Consider the following 21,070-nt stretch of genomic DNA (forward strand, 5'->3'; position numbering starts at 1 on the left):
CTGGGCAGGAATCTGTCTGGGCTGCACTGGGGATGGATTTTCCTGCCCCAGAGCCGAGGGTTGGTTCCCTCTAGGTATTCCTTCCAACTCCCTCTCCAAGCTGGGCTTCATTTGGGATTTAAATGTTTTAATCCCCCCTTTCCCCCATTGCATTTGCTGTTGGCCCCCTGGGCTCCTTCTGGAGGAAGGGCAGAATAGCGAAGCAAATCATTCCGTCTGGTTCTGTCCTTCCTCTCAACTAAAGTCCCTTGAATTATGGGAACTCTGCAGCTCTGTGAGGGGGAAACCGCAGTTCCCAGGATTCTCTGGGGGAAGTCATGTGATTTGTGCATGTGTTGGCCATGCTTTCACTGCAAGGTGTGGCTCTGCCCTCTCTCTCTCTCTCACACACACACCTGTGCCCAGAGCCCTTCTGGGGCCCCCTCTCACCTCCTCCCTCTCTCCTTGGCAGGTATTTCCGCTCTGGGGCGCCCCCTGTCATTAACCCTCTGCGCACCCATTTCCCCCGGGACACGGCTGTGCCAGGCTCCTTCGCCCTCACTCTCACCTGGACCCTGCCAAACAGGACCACAGGGGTCTTCAACATCACCAGTCCCCTGCCTGGGGACTGGTTCCTGGCGGCCCACTTGCCCAAAGAACAGGGCAAGATCTCTGTCAAGGTGAGCCTCTGGAAGTGGTTCCAATCAGTTGGGCCACCCAATGGGCAGAGTGAGCTGGTAACCTGGGGCAGGAATACTCAAGGAGGAGGATCTGGATCAAAATGAATTCAGTATCCAGGTGACCGTTCCTGTTCGATAGAAGCAAGGGGGTGGGGGTGGGGAGAGAGTCCGGCTGGGGTCGTGTGTTGCCCACTTTCCTGTACCCTCAGGATTGGTCATGGGGATCCATACTTTGCAGGGGGAAGGTTCTGTAGGAAACAATGCCATGGAGGGAGAGGGCCTGCTCTGCATGGAAAAGGTCCCAGGTTCAGTCACTGGCAGCATCTCCAGGGAGGGCTGGGGAAGACCCTTCTTGCAGGAGAGCCTGGAGAGCGGCTGCCAGCCAGTGTGGGCCATCCTGGGCTACATGGACTTTGTATCCTAGGCAGAGTGTCTCTGTCCAGTTTGGCTCATGGGGGAAGCAAGCAATGTTTGGTAGCACAGAGCGCAGACAGGGCCCTGCTCCAGGAACTACAGAAGGTGTCTCAGCAGAAGCTCCTGGCGCCTTACGCAGGCTGCCCGCCCAGCCAGGGTGTAGCTCTGCCTTCCTGGAGGAGGCTGGTGAAAGGGCCCTCCCCTGATTTGTAGCCTTTGGCTTCTGAGAGGCTGGGAGGACAGAGGTACTTCAGGGGACTCTGGACTCGGAAGATGGTGGGAGGGCCCGGAGGAAGGTACTGGCAGTTCTCCTCCTTTCTGCCATCCCCCGGAGGAAGTACCTGAACCTCATCTGAGTCCTCCCTCCCTCCCTCCCTCTGGCTGCACCCCGCTGGGCCCCACCAGCCGTGAGTCATGACACCATCAGTAAAGAAGAGGGGCCTCTGGGCTAGGAATGGTTTGAGCTGTGAGAAGCTGCGAGCAGTCAAGGTTGAGCATCCTGTGCCATGAGGTCCAATGGTCTGATCCAGTACAAGGCTGCTCCTTCCACCTTGGCTCTAGAGGACCAGCCCCACTCAAAGCCCCCAACCAGCCCCTTGCCTTGGCCGCCACCCCAGCTCTACGCAGCACCCCAAATCTGGGGGGTGAAGGCTTCCATCCACCAACCTGCTCCGGAGGTTTAGGGAGGAGAAGAATTGTGGCAAGGTAGGTGGGATGTGGGGGCGGATTCTCATGGCACAGGCTGCTTGCCCTCTTGGCAGAGCAGAGGTCAGGTGGGCAGTGGGGCTGGGACTGGCTATGCCGGCATCGCTTTGGCTTGCTATCTGCTCCCCTGGGTGCCAGCTGGTGTCTCTCTGGCAACTGGCAAGGTCCTCCTGAAAGGGCTGGTGGTGACCCTGGGCCACTCGCCTCCTAACTGTGTCCTCCTCCTCTCCTCCCCCCCCAACAGGGTCTTGCTGAGGACTGCCAGTACCTCTTCCAGCCCCAGCTCATCGTCCAGCGCCTGGTGGGTGTCGGGGTGCTGTACCCTGGCTATGTGACTGAGCACGTCCTGTCCCCCCACAACCGGTCCCTGCTGTACAAGTGAGTGCCAGAGATGTGGGGAGGAGCTTTTCCTTGGGGTGGGGAAGCAAGCCTGCCCCCTCCCCCCCTTGCATGTCCTGTTTGCTGCCAACAGCTGGAGCAGAATGAAATAAAGCGAGTGCTCGAGGGGCACCTACAGGAAGCGTGGCCTCGTTGGCATAAGTAATTAACACAAGGCACGAAACCTGGGTGGCGCCTTGGTGGAGAGCATTCTTTCCTTTTTTTGGAAGTAAAGTACACACACTGTGTGGCAAGGAATGATGCAGAGTCCAGAAGCCATCGCTTCCCCGTCCCCCCAATTAATCCTCCTCAGACTAGCTTAGGCAGACCATGTGGCATGCACAGTGCGTCTGCTCCTCCCCCCCCAGCAGCTGCCACCTGAGACAGGCATCTCACTCTGCCAACTGGGAGGGCCGGCCCTGACCAGAGGCTGCCTGGGCTGAGCTCCTGGCTGAGAGCCACTCTCTGATCCCAGCAGTTCAAGAGCGAGCCCTCATGTGTCCAAGTCTGGAGGGTCCACTTTGGCCATGAGAGGGCCTTCCTCCGGCTGCCTGCAGAGCTTGGGCGTGAATCCTTCAAGCCCAGGAATAAATCCGCCTCCTTCCCTTGCTAGGGTCTTTGTCCCCAGCTTCATCTCCAGGGTGCTGGTGCAGCTGAGAAACTGCCGCGGAGCCAACCAGAGTGTGGAGGGCTGCCCGCTGTGGCTGAGAGTGCGAGGCAAGGCTGCCCCCCTGCACAACTCCACCGCCGCAGACTGCTGGGGGCGCGCGAGCTGCCGCCTGGCCCTGGACCTCCCCTTCTGGCAGAACTGGTACTATGTCCTGGTCGAGAAGCACCTGGGCCTGGCCAGCAGCATCAACTTCCAGTTAGTGGTGCAGCTGAAGGGTGAGTGAAGAGCTTGAGGCAGCAGGGGGGGCAGCTGTGGGGCTGGAGCGCCTGGGGAACAAGGCAACAGCCATTTGGGTCTAAAGATGCCCTATAGGGATCTGCAGACAGGCTAGGAACAGGGCACTGGCACAGAGATGCTTCTGGGGAAATCCCACCCAGCTGGAATGGGGAGGGGGGAGCTTGGCCAGCTCTGTGGCAGAGCACAACCCCCCACCCCTGCCTTAATCCCCAGCAAAGGAAGGATCAGGTTGTGGGTCCTCCTTCTCTGCCCGAGACAATCCAGGACAGTCTCGGCTGCCCGTCAGAGCCAGCAACACTAGGCTAGGCTGCGTTCGTGCGTGTGTGTGTGTGAGAGAGAGAGAGAGACAACGGTTCTCCTAGCATATTTATTATGCATACATCGCTTTCTTGCCAAAAATGGCTTCTAAGCGTTTTACAACGATAAACTTCTAAAAGTAATAAAGCAAGACCTGCCTTGCAACCCTGGGCCCAGCTCAGGTTAAAAAGCACAGTTTCCCCTTTGCTCTGTTTCACCCTCACCCGGCGATGAAACAGGCACTGAGCAAACTGTACACTGAGAAACGAGCTCACTCTCCTTAAATGCAGCATTCCCCCCTCCAGCCTGCTTGCTTTTCCTTCAGCCCCCCCCCTCCTAGATGGCACACAGGCAGGCAGCTTACATTGGTGCTTGTTCAGCTTTGTCTCACTCACTGCTTTCTCGCAAACCAGTCCTCCAGCCCAACCAGAGAGTAGCCCAAGTTGAGCATCGGCTGGATGCTGTGCCAGGCAGGGCCTCCCTGAAGTGCCCAGTGGTTGGAACTCGGAGGACGGGTCCAGAGCATCTGCGAGAAGGGGAGGATGCTCTGATGCCTTTTCTCCGAGGGCTGCTGGCTGTGGAGCACAGCAGGGAGAGGATCCGTTTTAGGCCCCAGGAGAAGCAGGAGACAGGCAGCATTGGGCAGGCTGGCAGCAGGGAAGGCCACGGGCATATTTTCAGCAGGAAAAAGAGGGTGGGGGAAATTCAGCAGTGGCAATGGGTGGGTGGGAGGAAACCGAGGGGGCACAAAGGAGACCCCCAAAGGCCACAAGTTGCTCATATAATTTTCTTATCAGGTATCTGTCCTGCCTTTCCTCCCAAAGGAGCACATGGTGGCAAAACAGTACAATTAACAACAGGAAAATAAATAAAAACTTTCGCAAACCACCCAAGAGAGTTTTCGGCCAAGGACTTGCACTGGCAGAGCCGGCCTGCTCCTGACGGATGCCAGTCTAACGTGTGGCAGGACAGCACCATCCCCAGTGAGGCCCCCTGAAGTTTACATGGCAGGAGAGGCCCCCTCAGTCCCAAACCTGCCAATACCTGAGAGTATGCCATGAGGAAATCTATGGGGAAGGAGTTGGGGGCGGGGGGGCGTCTGGAAGCTGATGGAGCTGCCCCCTGGGAGGTGCAAGGCAGAGACCGGAAGGAGGCTTGAAAGGTGCAGGCCTCCCTCTCCAGCAAGGCCCAGGGCCACCTCACGGGCAGCGCAGCGGGTGTTGCTGGCATGAGTGGCCTGCTGAGTGCTTCTCCCACAGTGGCTCCCTCTCCTGTCCCCCCAGACTGCTCTCGCACAGGCCTGGCTCGCTCCCTCTTCCAGATGCCTGGCTCCAATCTGAACATGCCTCACTCCTTTGGCTCCCCCGGGGGGCTGGCCTCAGCAGATGTCCCGCTCCCCTCCCTTCCAAACGGCACCCAGCACCTGGCTCCCTCAGCGCCCACCCCGACACCCGCCGCCAGCGAACGGTGCTGGCCCATCCGGCCCACCCTGCGCAATGAGCTGGACACCTTCTCTGTCCACTTCTACATCTTCTTTGGCCCCAACGTCTCCGTGCCCCCCAGCCGGCCGGCCATCTTTGCCATCCACCTTCTGCCAGTGCTTGACAGCGGAGGTGCCCTCAACCTGGAGCTCAAGCTGAATGTGGTGAGTCTGCAGGCGGAGAGGGAATGCAGTGGATGTGGGCTTGGATGGAGGGCCGTCAGGAGGGGCGGGCAGAATGGGGCCCAGAGAGGGCCAAGTGGTGGTGGGGCTTTGGCAGATGGAGAGGGTGAGTCCGCGGGAAGCTTGGACTTGTGCAGGGGAGTCAGTAGCAGACGTGATGGGATGCCGTGGCTGGACACTGCTAGTAAGATGCACGAGCAGGAGAAACGGGGTGGGGTCCCTCCGGAACTTTTTATTTCTTTAAAATACTAAGGGCCCCTCTGTTGTGTCCTAGGCAGGGCACTCAAGGCAATTAACATGCATACATAATAACAGCATAACACATATGACAACATAATGACCTAACTGGGTATCTGTTCCCTTAGTCCTCCCTGCGGGGGGAGAATGCAACAGTTTTTGCATGCTTGAACCACGAGGTCCCTTTGGCATCCGAAGAGAACTCATCGGTCACCTGCGAGACAGGTAAGCTTCAGCCGGTGCCCACCTCTGCCCTGGCTAGCCCGACGAGGGGTGGTGCCCTTCCTGCAGAGGTGAAGGGAAACAGCTCCGGCTGAAGTGGGTTGGGGAGTGACGTCCTCAGCCAGCCTCTGGGTCATCTGCTGCTTTCCTCTTCCTTGGCAGAGCTGCTGGCGGGATACCTTCTGTCCATCAATGCCACTGCCCCCCTGGCCCGGTTGCGGATCCCGTACCCACAGACCGGGAGCTGGTACCTGAGTCTACGCTTGCTCTGTGCCACGGAGCGTGGGTGAGACTGACAGGCAGGAGAGCCCAGGGAGACCCCCCCAGCCCCCTCTTCTCAAGCAGGCTGGGACTGGCTGGGAGGGGGACTTTCCTGCGGGACTGTGCAGCCTGCACAAATTATGTGGATCACACAAATCTTCATATATTTGCATATTTTGCACAATTTATCCAGCTTCTTCTGGAAGGAACAAAGAACTGAGCAAGGACCCTCCCACTTCTCCCCCCTCCCTGATCACTGCTAATTGTCTGCAACTTTCACACTATCACCCCTTGAGATGCCCCTTGTTTCTCAAACAGACCCAGCAGCTGTGTCACCCTCGGACAAAGGGACATTTCCCGGCTGACCAGCTTCAGGACCAGAGCCCAGACCCCAACCCTCCCCACTTCCCTTCTTGCAAAGGGTGGCAGAAACTAGGCAGGCAAGAGGGCAAATCCTGCCATAAGGGAGACTGGAAAGGACGGGATGGAACATGTGGAGACAGGCGGCTCCATTTGCCTTGCCAAGAGCAGCGGCGTGGAGGAGGACTTTGAAGCAACTCATTTTGAAGGGGGTTAAAAATGGGCCAGGAGCCACTTTCCAAGAGGGAGAGCTGTTGTCACTGAGTGAAGGGAGCTCCCAGGAAGGGCAAAGATTTTGCAGGCGTCCAGTTCCCAGTCTGGTGGAGAAGGGGGTTTGTAGCACTTGGGCTGATCTGGGGGGGCGGCTCTCTCCATTTTCCGTTGAGGCTCAGCCCTTGGGGTGTGTGAGGGTTGGGTTGGTTTTCTTCAAAAGAGCAGGACCAAGCCAACAGAGACCATCTCAGGTTCTGGGCTAGCTCCGAATGGGGTCTGCCACCAGGCCTCTTTTTTGGAACAGCTGGGAGGGAAGCACAGCTAGACCTAAAGTGAGGCGGCCCTTTCACTGGGCCAGAGTCTTGCTCCCTGCTGGAGCCCGAGAAGCCCAGAGCCATACAGACAAAATCCTCAGACTGCAGACCTCGGCATCATGCATAGGATGATCAGGCAGAGGTGGGACCTCTGGGCAAAGCAAGCAGAGGGAACCAGGAAAGCCCTATCTTTGAACAAGAAGCAGAAATGCAGGTGCGGCCCCACACTACTGCAAACCTCAAGGACCATCTCTGGGTCAGCATGGATGCCGGCTGAGAGAGGCCCGTCCCCAACCTGCCCACCCCAGGCAAGGCCGAAGACAGGTCTAAAGAGAGCCACTCACCACCCAATAGGAAGCCCCTGGCAGGTGTTTGCGGTGTTCAGGCCTTGCCATTGCAGCTCCCTGAAGCCAATGGCTCATCCATTCAGGCAAATTGCTGAACTGGGCAGCCAGGAGGGAACCAATCGCTCCTGGCATGGGCTGTGGGCACAACTGAAATCCAGAGGAGACTATTTAGAAAGAGTGGGGGGAGACCTACATACATTCAGGCATGTGCCTGTGCCTTCCCCTTGTTGGCTGTTGAACCAACTTTGGCAGGGAGGAAGGGGCTGTTTTTGCAGGCTCAGATTGTACAGGCAGAATTGGCTTCCCACAAGGGCTAAGTGCATGCTACATGCAAACCCAGGTAGCAGAGCCCCCAAAGCCTTTTTTTTTTAAAGGTAGATGGAGGAGGGGGTTTTATAGTAGGAATGTGAAGATGGAGGGGGGTACCTTACATTCCAAGCAGCCCCTCCAGCCACTTCCACCCCTGTATGATCCAGATGCATGTTTGCCGACACCCCAGTTATCTCACTACACCCCAGTGGGGTCAGGATTGTCACCTTCAAGATGAAAGTGCGCATGCCTATCCTGAATGCTTAGAGAGGATTGAGGGGCCAGGAGGGAGGTGCACGTTGGCTCCAACACACACACACACACACCTCTGCCTTCCTCTCCACATTGCCACCCTTGACTGCCACCCTTTCTTTTCCTCCAGGCTGGAGCCATGTGGGAATGTGTCAGTGGCCGAGGTATACCTGCGGACCTACCTCTCCCCCTGCATCAACGACTGTGGCCCCTACGGCCAGTGCAAACTGCTGCGCACCAACAATTACCTGTATGCTGCTTGCGAGTGCAAAGCTGGTGAGCTGGCAGGGAGGCTGGGATGGGGGCGGGGGAGATGGAGAGGGAGGGCGCCCGTGGCAGCTGCAAGCCCAGCTCCAATGCCCAGCAGGCATCTCCAGGTGAGGCTGGGAACGTCCCCTGCCTGAAACTCTGGAGAGCCACTGCTGCCAGTGAGTGTAGACAATACTGAGCTAGGTGGACCAATGGTCTGACCCAATGTAAGGCAGCAGGAGTGGCCAAGGTGGTGCCCTTCAGTGTTTTGGACTACATCTCCCATCATCCCCGACCATTGGCCATGCTAGCCATATTGGAAGGGCTCTCTCAGAGAACTGCTGGGCCTTGCCTCCCAAGTGGGAGCTGCTTGTCCTGATTACTTAGTGGTGAGGGAAATGCCCTCTGCACATGCTCAGGGTCATTCCTTTATCTCTCTTCATGAGTGCCAGCATCAAAAACAAGATGCATCCAGACACCAATGAAGCCTGTCTGAGTTCCTTGGTGGGAACGCTTACTCGCAGAGTCAGGCCCACTCCCCCTTCCAATTTCAAAGGGGCCTTGCATGTTCTTCTCTCAGGGTGAGGACTGGAGCTCCTTATTTGGCCTCCAGGATGCTCTGGGGGAATTTGGGCAGAAGATTCCCCAACCAGCCCTATCTGGGAGAGATGACGATGGTGGACCTCATACAGCCTGCACGCCCCCCCTCTGGGTCCCTCCTGTGGCTTCCAGCCCTGACTCCTGCCCCCCTTCTCCTCTCCCTCCCCACAGGCTGGAGCGGCTGGGGCTGCACCGACAACACAGCTGCCTTCTCTTACGGGTTCCAGCTACTCTCCACACTGCTCCTCTGCCTGAGCAACCTCATGTTTGTCCCACCAGTGGTGATTGCCGTGCGGAGCAACTACATCCTGGAGGCCGCTGTCTATATCTTCACCATGTTCTTCTCCACGGTGAGGGGGGGCAATCTGGTAATAGGGCAGGGCACCCTCCCCCTTGCCCCCAGTGTTGCCCCAGACTGGCCTTTGTGCTTACCACAGTGTTGCCTTTTCGATGGTAGGCTGCTTCTGAATAGGGAGGCTCTGTTTCACTGTTGTGGCTGCCTCCTCCTCCTCCTCCACATACTTGTCTAGTTTCTCAGAAACTGATCAAGCTCATTGTGGACTGCACAGCAGCTTTCAGCAGTGAATTCCACAAGTCATTTCGACTTGGGGGGGAAAAAAGACTTCCTTCCCTTTTTTATTTATTCAAAATATTTCTATCCCACCCTTCTACCCTATAATCGGGCACTCAGGGTGGCTTACAATAAAATTGAAATTGTCTGTTTTGAGCCTCCTGCCAGTCAGTTTCAACGGATGGCCTCTGGATTCTTCTGCAGAAGGGCTCTCTGCCCTCCCGCCGTGCCATTCATATGGTCATAAGCTTCAAATGCTTTAGCCCAGGCTCCAGATGTTTGGACTCCCAACTCCCATCAGCCACAGCATTATAGAACCAGGCTGGCTGGCAGGCTGGGGCTGATGGCAGCCGGAGACCAAAACATCTGGAGAGGGGAACCAGCTTGTGGGGAGAAGGGGAATAAGGCTCCTTTAGCCTTTCTTCCCAGGAGACCTGCATTGTCCCCACAGTCTGTTGAGCTGGCCTTCTCTGTACCTTTTCCAGCTCTACAACATCCTTTTCCACAAAGTGGCAACCACGGTGGGTGGGATACAGTATTCTAAGTGTGACTGTGCCATGCCTTGATGTAACAGCATGATGAGCGGCACACTTTACAAATAAGCTCCTAGCTCTAAAATCACCTCAGCCACCTCCTACCACGCAGGGGGAGTTGGCATTGAGCTTCCCCCTCTGTTCCCAGTACCCCTCTTGCTGGGCAGGCATCTCCACCTACATACATGAAGTTGTGTGTGTGTGTGTGTGTGTGTGTTATGTGCCTTCAAGTCAATTACGACTTACGGTGACCCTATGAATCAGTCACCTCCAAGAGCATCTGTCATGAGCCACCCTGTTCAGAACTTGCAAGTTCAGGTCTGTGGCTTCCTTTATGGAATCAGTCCATCTCTTGTTTGGCCTTCCTCTTTTTCTACTCCCGTCTGTTTTTCCCAGCATTATTGTCTTTTCTAGTGAATCAGGTCTTCTCATTATGTGTCCAAAGTATGATAGCCTCAGTTTCACCATTTTAGTTTCTAGTGATAGTTCTGGTTTAATTTGTTCTAACACCCAATTATTGGTCTTTTTTGCTGTCCATAGTATGTGCCAAGCTCTCCCCCAACACCACATTTCAGATCAGTTGATTTTTCTCTTATCTGCTTTTTTCACTGTCCAACTTTCACATCCATAGATAGAGATCAGAAATGCCATGGTCTGAATGATCCTGACTTTGGTGTTCAGTGATACATCTTTGCACTTGAGGACCTTTTCTAGTTCTCTCAAAGCACACACCCTGTCCTAGCCTTCTTCTGATTTCTTGACTATTGTCTCCATTTTCGTTAATGACTGTGCCAAGGTATTGATAATCCTTAACAAGGTCCTCATTGTCAACTTTAAATTTACGTAAATCTTCTGTTGTCATTACTTTAGTCTGCTTGACATTCAGCTACAGTCCTGCTTTTGTACTTTCCTCTTTAACTTTCATCAGGACAATCAGATGCTGTATTCCAAAAATTTTAATGATCTACACAGTCAAAGGCTTTGCTGTAATTTATCAAGCACAGGGTGATTTCCTTCTGAAATTCCTTGGTCTGTTCCATTATCCCATGTATGAGAAGATAAGAACATAAGAAGAGCCTGCTGGATCAGGCCAGTGGCCCATCTAGTCCAGCATCCTGTTCTCACAGTGGCCAACCAGGTGCCTGGGGGAAGCCCGCAAGCAGGACCCGAGTGCAAGAACACTCTCCCCTCCTGAGGCTTCCAGCAACTGGTTTTCAGAAGCGTGCTGCCTCTGACTAGGGTGGCACAGCACAGCCATCATGGCTGGTAGCCATTGATAGCCCTGTCCTCCATGAATTTGTCTAATCTTCTTTGAAAGCCATCCAAGCTGGTGGCCATTACTGCATCTTGTGGGAGCAAATTCCATAGTTTAACTATGCGCTGAGTAAAGAAGTACTTCCTTTTGTCTGTCCTGAATCTTCCAACATTCAGCTTCTTTGAATGTCCCCGAGTTCTAGTATTATGAGAGAGGGAGAAGAACTTTTCTCTATCCACTTTCTCAATGCCATGCATAATTTTATACACTTCTATCATGTCTCCTCTGACCCACCTTTTCTCTAAACTAAAAAGCCCCAAATGCTGCAACCTTTCCTCGTAAGGGAGTCGCTCCATCCCCTTGATCATTCTGGTTGCCCTCTTCTGAACCTTTTCCAACTCTAGAATATCCTTTTTGAGATGAGGCGACCAGAACTGTACACAGTATTCCAAATGCGGCCGCACCATAGATTTATACAACGGCATTATGATATCGGCTGTTTTATTTTCAATACCTTTCCTAATTATCCCTAGCATGGAATTTGCCTTTTTCACAGCTGCCGCACACTGGGTCGACATTTTCATCGTGCTGTCCAGTACAACCCCGAGGTCTCTCTTCTGGTCGGTCACCGCCAGTTCAGACCCCATGAGCGTATATGTGAAATGAAGATTTTTTGCTCCAATATGCATAATTTTACACTTGTTTATATTGAATTGCATTTGCCATTTTTCCGCCCATTCACTCAGTTTGGAGAGGTCTTTTTGGAGCTCTTCGCAATCCCTTTTTGTTTTAACAACCCTGAACAATTTAGTGTCATCAGCAAACTTGGCCACTTCACTGCTCACTCCTAATTCTAGGTCATTAATGAACAAGTTGAAAAGTACAGGTTCCAATACTGATCCTTGAGGGACTCCACTTTCTACAGCCCTCCATTGGGAGAACTGTCTGTTTATTCCTACTCTCTGCTTTCTGCTTCTTAACCAATTCCTTATCCACAATAGGACCTCTCCTCTTATTCCATGACTGCTAAGCTTCCTCAGAAGTCTTTGGTGAGGTACCTTGTCAAATGCTTTTTGAAAGTCTAAGGACACTATGTCCACTGGATCACCTCTATCTATATGCTTGTTGACACTCTCAAAGAATTCTAATAGGTTACTGAGACAGGACTTTCCCTTGCAGAAGCCATGCTGGCTCTGCTTCAGTAGAGCTTGTTCTTCTATGTACTTAGTTAATCTAGCTTTAATAATACTTTCTACCAGTTTTCCAGGGACAGAAGTTAAGCTAACTGGCCTGTAATTTCCGGGATCCCCTCTGGATCCCTTTTTGAAGATTGGCGTTACATTTGCCACTTTCCAGTCCTCAGGCACGGAGGAGGACCCGAGGGACAAGTTACATATTTTAGTTAGCAGATCAGCAATTTCACATTTGAGTTCTTTGAGAACTCTCAGGTGGATGCCATCCGGGCCCGGTGATTTGTCAGTTTTTATATTGTCCATTAAGCCTAGAACTTCCTCTCTCGTTACCACTATTTATAATAATAATAAATTTTATTTAATTAGTCGCCTATCTGTCCGAGTTAACGGACACTCTAGGCGACTTACAACAACCAGGATAAAATACAATATACAATCAAAAAGTACAAAAATAATCCAAACATCAATTAATACATTATAAAAGCTCATCCACCCCAAGGATTCTGTAGGCCTGCCTGAATAGCCAGGTTTTTAAGGCTCGGCGAAAACCCATTAGGGAGGAGGCATGTCGGAGACCGAAAAGGAGAGAGTTCCAGAGAGTGGGGGCCACAACCGAGAATGCCCTCTCTCTGGTCCGCACCAGCCTAGCTGTTCTGACTGGTGGGACCGAGAAAAGGTCCTGTGTGGCTGATCTTGTTAGGCGGCATAATTGATGATGCTGGAGGCATTCCTTCAGATAAACTGGGCCGGAACCGTATAGGGTTTTAAAGGTCAAAACCAACACCTTGAATTGGGCCCGGTAAACAACTGGTCTCAGTTCCTCAGAATCCATTCCTGCAAATGTTAGTTCAGGTTCAGGGATCTGCCCTATATCTTCCACTGTGAAGACAGATGCAAAGAATTCATTTAGCTTCTCTGCAATCTCCTTATCATTCTGTATGTTTGCGATATGATCTCTGGTGCCTCTTCCCTTTCCAAATCCAGCTTGGACATCTGGCATTTCTTGCTCCATATATGGTAAGAGCCTTTGTTGTAGAATCTTGAGCACTACTTTACTTGCATGGGATATTAAGGCAATAGTTCAATAATTACTGCATTCCCTGGGATCCCCTTTCTTTGGAACTGGGATGTATATTGAGTGCTTCCAGTCTATGGGCTATTGTTATCTGTTCCATATTTGTTGACAAATTTTCGTCAAAATTTGGACAGATTCAGTCTCAGTAACTACTCTGTTCGTATGCCATCTGTTCCTAGTCTTTTGTTTCTTTCAAGTATTGTAAGAGCAGCTTCCACCTCACATTCTAAAATGTCTGGTTCTTCATCATATGGTTCCTCCACGAATGAATCTGTCATCCTTGCATCTCTTTTATAGAGTTCTTCAGTGTATTGCTTTCACCCTGGTAAAAGGTATTCAGAGGTGGTTTACCATTGCCTTCCTCTGAGTTTGGATGCATCTTAGTATGGTGTCTCAGCTGCAACCATTCTGCCTTGGGTGCCCCCGCTAGGAGTCTAGCCTCTTGGTCTAGACTCCTGATGGCATTGCTCTCAGCTTCTTGAACACTCTCAACCCACCTCACCATATTAAGGTGTATATCCTAGAGGGAGGATGTGAAGTTAACACATCAGAAAGCCTTGTGGCACCTTGAAGGCTAACAAAGTGGCATACGTTTTTATGTGACTTTAATTCACTTCATAGAATCATAGAATAGTAGAGTTGGAAGGGGCCTACAAAGCCATCAAGTCCAAGCCTCTGCTCAATGCAGGAATCCAAATCAAAGCATTCCCGACAGATGGCTGTCCAGCTGCCTCTTGAATGCCTCCAGTGTCGGAGAGCCCACTGCCTCTCTAGGTAATTGGTTCCATTGTCTTATGGCTCTAACAGTTAGGGTGTTTTTCCTGATGTCCAGTCGAAATCTGGCTTCCTGCAACTTGAGCCCATTATTCCATGTCCTGCACTCTGGGAGGATCCAGAAGAGATCCCGGCCCTCCTGTGTGTGACAACCTTTCATGTACTTGAACAGTGCTATCATATCTCCCCTCAGTCTTCTCTTCTCCAGGCTAAACATGCCCAGTTCTTTCAGTCCCTCCTCATAGGGCTTTGTTTCCAGTCCACTGATCATCCTCGTTGCCCTCCTCTGAACCTGTTCCAGTCTGTCTGCATTCTTCTTGCAGTGCGGAGACCAGAACTGGATGCAGAACTCAAGATGAGGCCTAACCAGAGGCCTACTTCAAGTAGACTTTGGTCCACAAAGGTTTATGCCATAATAAAATGTGTTCGTCTTCAAGCTGGTGAAAGATTCTTTGTTGACCTGGACACAACAGCTGATTCCCCAAGGCTACCCTCTGGAAACTGTGTGAAGTTGAGATGCACATCACTTGCAGTCACTTCCATTGTACCCCTTTGCCCATTCATCCAGTCGAGAGAGATGCTGTCAGACCTCCTCCTGCCCCAATTTTGACCAAAATCAAAGTAATGTCAGGGTGTGTGAGTGTGCACGTGTGCAGTGTACCATGTCAGACTATTGGATCCTTCCAGACAGAAAACTAAATGTCAGAAAAGGTCCTAACTGAGCCTTTTCCATGGCATGGCATTCTTCAGTCTGCAGGGAATTGGTTTACATGGAGAAACACACTGGTTGGCTACAGAGGCAACATGCAATGACCTACCCTTCAGCTTTTTCCTGGCACAGATCCTTGCCAAAATAACTTAATTTAAGAGCTGCCATTTATAAGTCAGAATCATTAGCAATGATGCTCAGACTCTGCTCACTCCTGCAAAGTCACCTGACCCCTAAGCTATCTTCCTCCCCCGCAAAAACCCTGGCTGGAGCTCACTTCCTCCACAGCATCCAGCTCACTAGCAGGAGTGAAACCCCCCCCCACACACACACACGGGTCACCTGAAGCCAGGAGAAGCCAGGCTCCATTCGTCACCTCCCCAGGACAGCCACTGCACAAAACTGGGGTCCTGCGGTGGAAGGATGTGTGGCTGGGAAGCCTACTGGGGGACCTTGGTGCTGCCTCTGCAGTCTGACCTGGACATGCAGGGAGGTCTTGCACAGCCCCTGGGGTGGGTGGGGGTGAGCTCACTGTGGCCATGGGCTGGGGGGGGAAGGAGGGTCTGCTTTGTAGCAAGGGATGGGTGCGTCTGCCAATGTCAGGCTGTCTCCGTTCCCCATTTTTCCAGTCTTAAACTTGGTTCTCCACATTTCTGCAGCAATCTGTGAATTATTTTGAAACACCTCATGAAAATTCATTAGCGTTTTAGTGCAATTTTTTTCTAACATATTTTGGTATGCAGTTCTGACCAATCTCCACGTCTTTGCAAAGCAATTTCCCCTAATATTATGCATTTGTGTATATTACTTTCATTAATACATGCCTTTTTATTCACAGTTTCCCCTCACATATGCATTTTCCTACACTGTGGCTCAGGGGAGAACTGCATCATGAAATTTGTAGAAATACAAATCTCAAAGGATAGCTGTGTTGCGATTTGCATATTGTCTTGAGAAGTGTGTATAGGAGCTTCTGATTAAAATGCAAGCAAAAACTGAATCCCTAGACTGAACCCCCCATCCCTAGATGCTGCTGACCCCCCCTCTCTCTCTTCCCTCCTCCCCCATTCCTCCCAGTTCTACCATGCCTGTGACCAGCCAGGCATTGTGGTCTTTTGCATCATGGATTATGACGTGCTGCAGTTCTGTGACTTCTTGGGGTCCCTCATGTCCGTCTGGGTCACCGTCATTGCCATGGCCCGGCTCCAGCCGGTTGTTAAACAGGTATGGGGCAGGGATGGCACAAATGAGCCATTTGCCACAAGCCTGGCAAGGAAGGCAGGGGAGGGCAAACTCGGCCTTGAGATGGCGGCCTTGTGAGGAACGTCCATAGTGAGTGGCCAGTGTAGGGCAGCCAGTTAGGGGCCTGGGGGCCTCTCTTGGAATAACCTTGAAGGGGCAAGAGAGGAAGAGCCTGTGCTCTGTGGTGTCCGCACTACACCGGAGCCCTGCTTGGGAAGGCTCCTCCTGAGGTGGGCAAAATTGGTGCTGGAACCAGAGAAGGGGCGGGCCGGTCTGAGGTCCAGAGTATCAGGAGCTGTGCAGATGTGGGTGGGTGGGTGTGCATGTGGGGTGGGGATGAACGGGTGTATCCCAACCCCCTGGAAAGGCCAATGCCCCTTCCATGGGTCAGAAGGGGAAGGACGGGCACTTTCCATGGCTGCTCCCAAGGCTGCTGCCTGGTGGCGTAAGGTTTTCTCCAAGTCTGTGGAGAGTGACTTTCCCTCAGGGAAGCAGGCAAGTTTCCAGTATCTGCAGAGGAGGAGGAGGACCGAGCAGGTGCTTCAAGCGTTATCTGCCTGGGATGGCAGGGAAGGCATCAGCCCCATGGACAGAGCACTCGGCAGCTGGATTCCGGAGGAAGGCTGGCCAGCAGTCTGGTCCCCTTGGGTGTTGCCCCAGCTCTGCTGGAGAGGCTGCTGTGCTCTGGCATTCTGCTGCAGGCAGGGAGGGATCTCCCTCTCCCTCCCTCCCTCTCTGCCCCGTGGAAAGAGACAGCCATGTGCAGGGAAAGGGACGGACACCGTATTGCTCCTGAGGTGCACCTGCTGATGATGCTGGTAGATCTCTTGAGACAACCATTGCTGCCAGGAGGAGGGGGGCGTGCCAGGTTGCCCGACGGAGCAGGAGCAAAAGTAATCCTAGGGGTCATGCCTGGTGGGGTGAAGTCCTGGGTAGTGACTCTCCAGCAAGGGTTTCCCAGCAAGTGGCCTGGAGGAGGCTCTGGTGAGTTTCAGCCTTCTGGCATCTGCACCCAAAGAGGGCCCCCAAATCAGGACCCCAGTCCTGCATAGCCCATGGCATTAAAGGGCCAAAAGCACAATGGTGGCTTGGGAGTTGGTAACCAGCATCAACAACAACTCCAGGGATCTGGATCTGAGGGTTCAAGAACGACAGAGCCCACCTTTTGAACTGGAGGAGAGGAATGCTTGTGCCGCATCTGCTCTGCTGGGCTGCAGCCCCTAAAGGAGCCTCCATGCTCATTGTTAGCCGTTCCATCCCCAGGCATTCCCTGGCCCTTCTTAAAGCAAATGAGGGTGCCGAGGCCTGAGCGGGTGAGCCCTGGACCCCTGTGGGCCTTCCCTGTGGGGACTCTCACAGCGTCCTGCTTTCCCTCCGCAACAGGTGCTGTACCTCCTGGGCGCCATGCTACTCTCCATGGCTCTGCAGCTGGACCGACATGGCCTCTGGAACCTGCTGGGACCCAGCCTCTTTGCCTTAGGGATCATGGCCGTTGCTTGGGTATGTATGGGGGCCAGGCTGTTTGTGCTGTTCCCCAATCCCAAGGGGTCGTCATGTGCACAGCACCTGGCCAAGATTTCCAGTCAACCAGAGGGGCTTGGCAGCCGGTTGATATGGGTGGTTTATCCTGGGGAAATGGCCCTGAACTTGCTTTAGCCACTGGTTTGTGTACAATGCCCAGAGAATATATTTGTGTGACACCTAGAGAATGGGAATGGACTGCCTTCCAGTCGATTCCGACAGATGGTGACCTATGAATACGGTTTTCATGGTAAGCAGTATTCAGAGGGGGTTTACCATTGCCTTCTTCTGAGGCTGAGAGGCAGTGACTGGCCCAAGGTCACCCTGGTCTCCCAGGTCATAGTCCAACCCACTAACCACTACACCACACTGCCCCTAGATAGTTTATCTTATGAGGCATCTCATAAACATAATCAATCAATCAATGCAAATCCAAGGGGTGAGTCAGCGACTGAAGTGGGGTGAAGTGGATGAAAGAGAATCAACAGCTCCTGGCACAATCAAGCCCTCTTGCCTTACCTCTTTCACTCCAGAATAAGGAGGCTACAGCCCTAAACACAGTTACCAGAGAGAAAGCCCAGATGAACACAATGGGACTTGCAAAGTCGATTATGCTACTGCAAGGTTGTTGTCTGTGGAAGGAGCATGCTGCACATGGGGCCTCTGTGACCCTGGATGGCACAGCAACCCTCCTTGGACCCAGATAACTTGAACAACTATAGACCGGTGGCGAATGTCCCTTTTTTGGGCAAGGTTTTGGAACGGGTGGTTGCCTGCCAGCTCCAGGCGCTCTTGGATGAAACCGATTATCTAGATCCGTTTCAATCCGGTTTTAGGCCCGGTTTTGGCACCGAAACAGCCTTGGTCGCCCTGTATGATGACCTTTGTTGGGAGAGGGAAAGAAGGAGTGTGACTCTGTTGATTCTCCTTGATCTCTCAGCGGCGTTTGATACCATCGACCATGGTATCCTTCTGGGGAGACTCGCGGAGTTGGGTGTCGGGGGCACTGCTTGGTACTGGTTCCGCTCCTACTTCGCGGACCGTCACCAGAAGGTAGTGCTTGGGGAACATCACTCGACACCATGGACTCTCCATTGTGGAGTCCCTCAGGGGTCGGTTTTGTCCCCCATGCTTTTCAACATCTACATGCAGCCGCTGGGTGCGGTCATCAGGAGTTTTGGAGTGCGTTGCCATCAATATGCTGATGACACGCAGCTCTATTTCTCCTTTTCATCTTCTTCAGGTGAGTCTGTTGATGTGCTGAACCGTTGCCTGACCGCGATAATGGACTGGATGAGAGCTAATAAACTGAGACTCAATCCAGACAAGACCGAGACACTGCTGGTGAACGCCTTCCCTGCTCAGATGGTGGATGTTCACCCTGTTCTGGATGGGGTTACACTCCCCTTGAAAGAACAGGTACGTAGTTTGGGGGTTCTTTTCAATTCTTCCTTGTCTCTCGAGGCCCAAGTGGCCTCGGTGGCACGGAATGCATTTTACCATCTTCGTCTGGTAGCCCAACTACGCCCCTATCTGGACAGGGACGACCTCGCCTCCGTTGTTCATGCTCTGGTAACTTCAAGATTGGATTACTGTAATGCGCTCTATGTAGGGCTGCCCTTGAAGACAGTTCGGAAGCTTCAGCTGGTGTAGAACGCGGCTGCCAGACTATTGACGAGGACCAGTCGGTCTTCGCATATAACACCTATTCTGGAGCGTCTGCACTGGCTCCCTATTTGCTTCCGGGCGAGATTCAAGGTGCTGGTTTTGACCTATAAAGCCTTACACGGCGTGGGACCTCAATACCTTGTGGAACGCCTCTCTCGCTATGAACCTACCCGTTCACTTCGTTCAGAATCTAAGGCCCTCCTCCGGGTACCAGCTCATCGGGAAGCCTGGAGGGTGGTTACTAGATCTAGGGCCTTTTCTGTGGTGGCCCCTGAGTTGTGGAACAGCCTCCCCGAAGAGGTAATCTTTTAATTTTCTTAATCTTTCTACTTTTAACACGTATCCTTCTTAATTTGTGTTGTATTTCGTTTTTGTTGTGCTTTCTGTTGTTTGTTTGTACATGTTTTTGTGATTTTTTACTATGATATATTGTAGTTTATCTTGTTTGTTCACCGCCCTGAGAGCTATTCTGCTAAGGGCGGTATATACATGGAAATAATAATACTAATAAGATCCATGGAGCTGAAAATGCCCCATCATGGCTGTTGTGCAGAGCTTAGTTATCTTGGGATCACCTCCAGGAACAGCAATCCTGAGAGCTCCTAGGGGCTGGTCTGAAGGCACATGAGGCCACTTTGCTGAAGCTCAGCAGGTCTGGGTCTGATCATAGCCTGCATGGGTGGCTACCAGAGACCCACATGTGCATTGCATTAGGACAACAGGAAGTTGCTTTATAGTGAATTGGGGCACTGGCCCATCTAGTTCAGTTCTGTCTACACTGACTGGCAGTGGCTTCCCAGAGCGTCTGCCTGGACGTTCCCAGCCCTGCCTAGAATCAATATGGATGTTTCTGCTACACTGAGGGTGTGAGCCAGCCCCCCATTAAGCCATTCCTCCTCCCCCCCCGGCCTTTGGGCAGCTCGTTCTGACGTTCTCCCCTTGCCTGCAGACTGCCCGGAGCATCCGCCGCAGACACTGTTACCCGCCCACGTGGCAGCGCTGGACCTTCTACCTGCTGCCCGGAGCGCTGATCGCGGCATCGGCAGTGCTGCTGTATGCTTTTGTAGAGACAGAGGAGAACTACTTCTACATCCACAGCATCTGGCACATGCTCATTGCGGGCAGCGTGGGCTTCTTGCTGCCTCCTCGCGCCAAGCCTGACGCCACCAGCCTCACAGGGCCGCTGCCTCGCCGGAAAGGCTGCGGCTACCAGCTCTGCATTAATGAGCAGGAGGAGCTGGGACTGGTGGACCCCAGCACTGGAGCCTCTGTCACCAGTGTCTGCACGAGCTGAGGGGGGCGCTCTGCCTGGGGAGGCCGGCTGGGGCTGGTCCTCCTCCCAGGGACGCCAAGCCCCACAGCCATAGATGCACTCATTGCAGAACGCTGCACCCAAACCTCACCTCCCGCGTGGATCACATTCCCAGTGTCCTCAGCGGAGTGCCTGCCGGGCCAGGACAGGAAGGGGGACCCTGTGCCTGAATGGGGCTCTGGAGTGTGGCAGCAGAACTACCACAATCCATGATCTGAGGAACTGGGTTACCTCCTGGCTCCTTCCCTCTGATATGCAAAGGACGCAGGACCAGTCCTGGACAGAGCTGAAGTGCGCAGAGATTGGCAAGGCCTGTGTGCTGACCTTCCCAACACCAGAGCTGGAGTGAGTGGAGTGAGGGGGGCAGGGGGCTGCCTTGGGAGGTGCTTCCGGGGCACTGGGGTGGTGCTGGTGCTGGAGGAAGGTGGAGTCTAAACTGCCCTCTGGGTGCAGATTCTCTCTCCGTCAGGGCCAGCGTAGCTATCATTAGGCTAACTGCAATGCCAAGGGTAGCCAAGGTGGTGCCCTCCGGACACCATTGGACTCCAACTCCCATCATCCTCGGCCATCGGCTGTGCTGGTGGGGTGGGGGCTGACAGGAGTTGGAGTCCAGCACCATCTGGGGGCACCACCTTGGCTTTCCCTCCACTGCACTGCAGCTGAATGCCCTGCATGGGGCAGGGCTTGCCTGGAGGGCGCTTCTTGCTCCCTTTCTCCCCCACCTCAGGTGATGGCAGCTGGTGCCACGTGTCCCCTCCTGTCTCCTGGGACAGGAGGCCAGCACCCATGGACCTGCCTGCGCAGAAACTGAGGGTGTCATGTCACCAGGC

The 21,070-nt window shown here is 53.3% G+C and overlaps 1 protein-coding gene across 1 annotated transcript in view; it reads left to right on the plus strand.

Annotated features, from left to right (window-relative positions):
* The window catches only part of TMEM8B (transmembrane protein 8B), a 35,986-nt gene extending 15,764 nt beyond the window's left edge, over window positions 1–20,222 (plus strand). The window contains exons 3-13 of the mRNA XM_061607340.1: window positions 452–659; window positions 2,023–2,156; window positions 2,770–3,041; window positions 4,644–5,005; window positions 5,389–5,485; window positions 5,645–5,768; window positions 7,669–7,814; window positions 8,559–8,737; window positions 15,575–15,721; window positions 17,123–17,239; window positions 19,878–20,222. Coding sequence (XP_061463324.1) covers window positions 452–659; window positions 2,023–2,156; window positions 2,770–3,041; window positions 4,644–5,005; window positions 5,389–5,485; window positions 5,645–5,768; window positions 7,669–7,814; window positions 8,559–8,737; window positions 15,575–15,721; window positions 17,123–17,239; window positions 19,878–20,222 — 2,131 coding nt within the window. The remainder of the gene's footprint in view (window positions 1–451; window positions 660–2,022; window positions 2,157–2,769; window positions 3,042–4,643; window positions 5,006–5,388; window positions 5,486–5,644; window positions 5,769–7,668; window positions 7,815–8,558; window positions 8,738–15,574; window positions 15,722–17,122; window positions 17,240–19,877) is intronic.
* The last annotated feature ends 848 nt before the right edge of the window (window positions 20,223–21,070 follow it).

This window comes from Rhineura floridana, chromosome 1 (assembly GCF_030035675.1).
Source record: "Rhineura floridana isolate rRhiFlo1 chromosome 1, rRhiFlo1.hap2, whole genome shotgun sequence".
Taxonomy (NCBI): domain Eukaryota; kingdom Metazoa; phylum Chordata; class Lepidosauria; order Squamata; family Rhineuridae; genus Rhineura; species Rhineura floridana.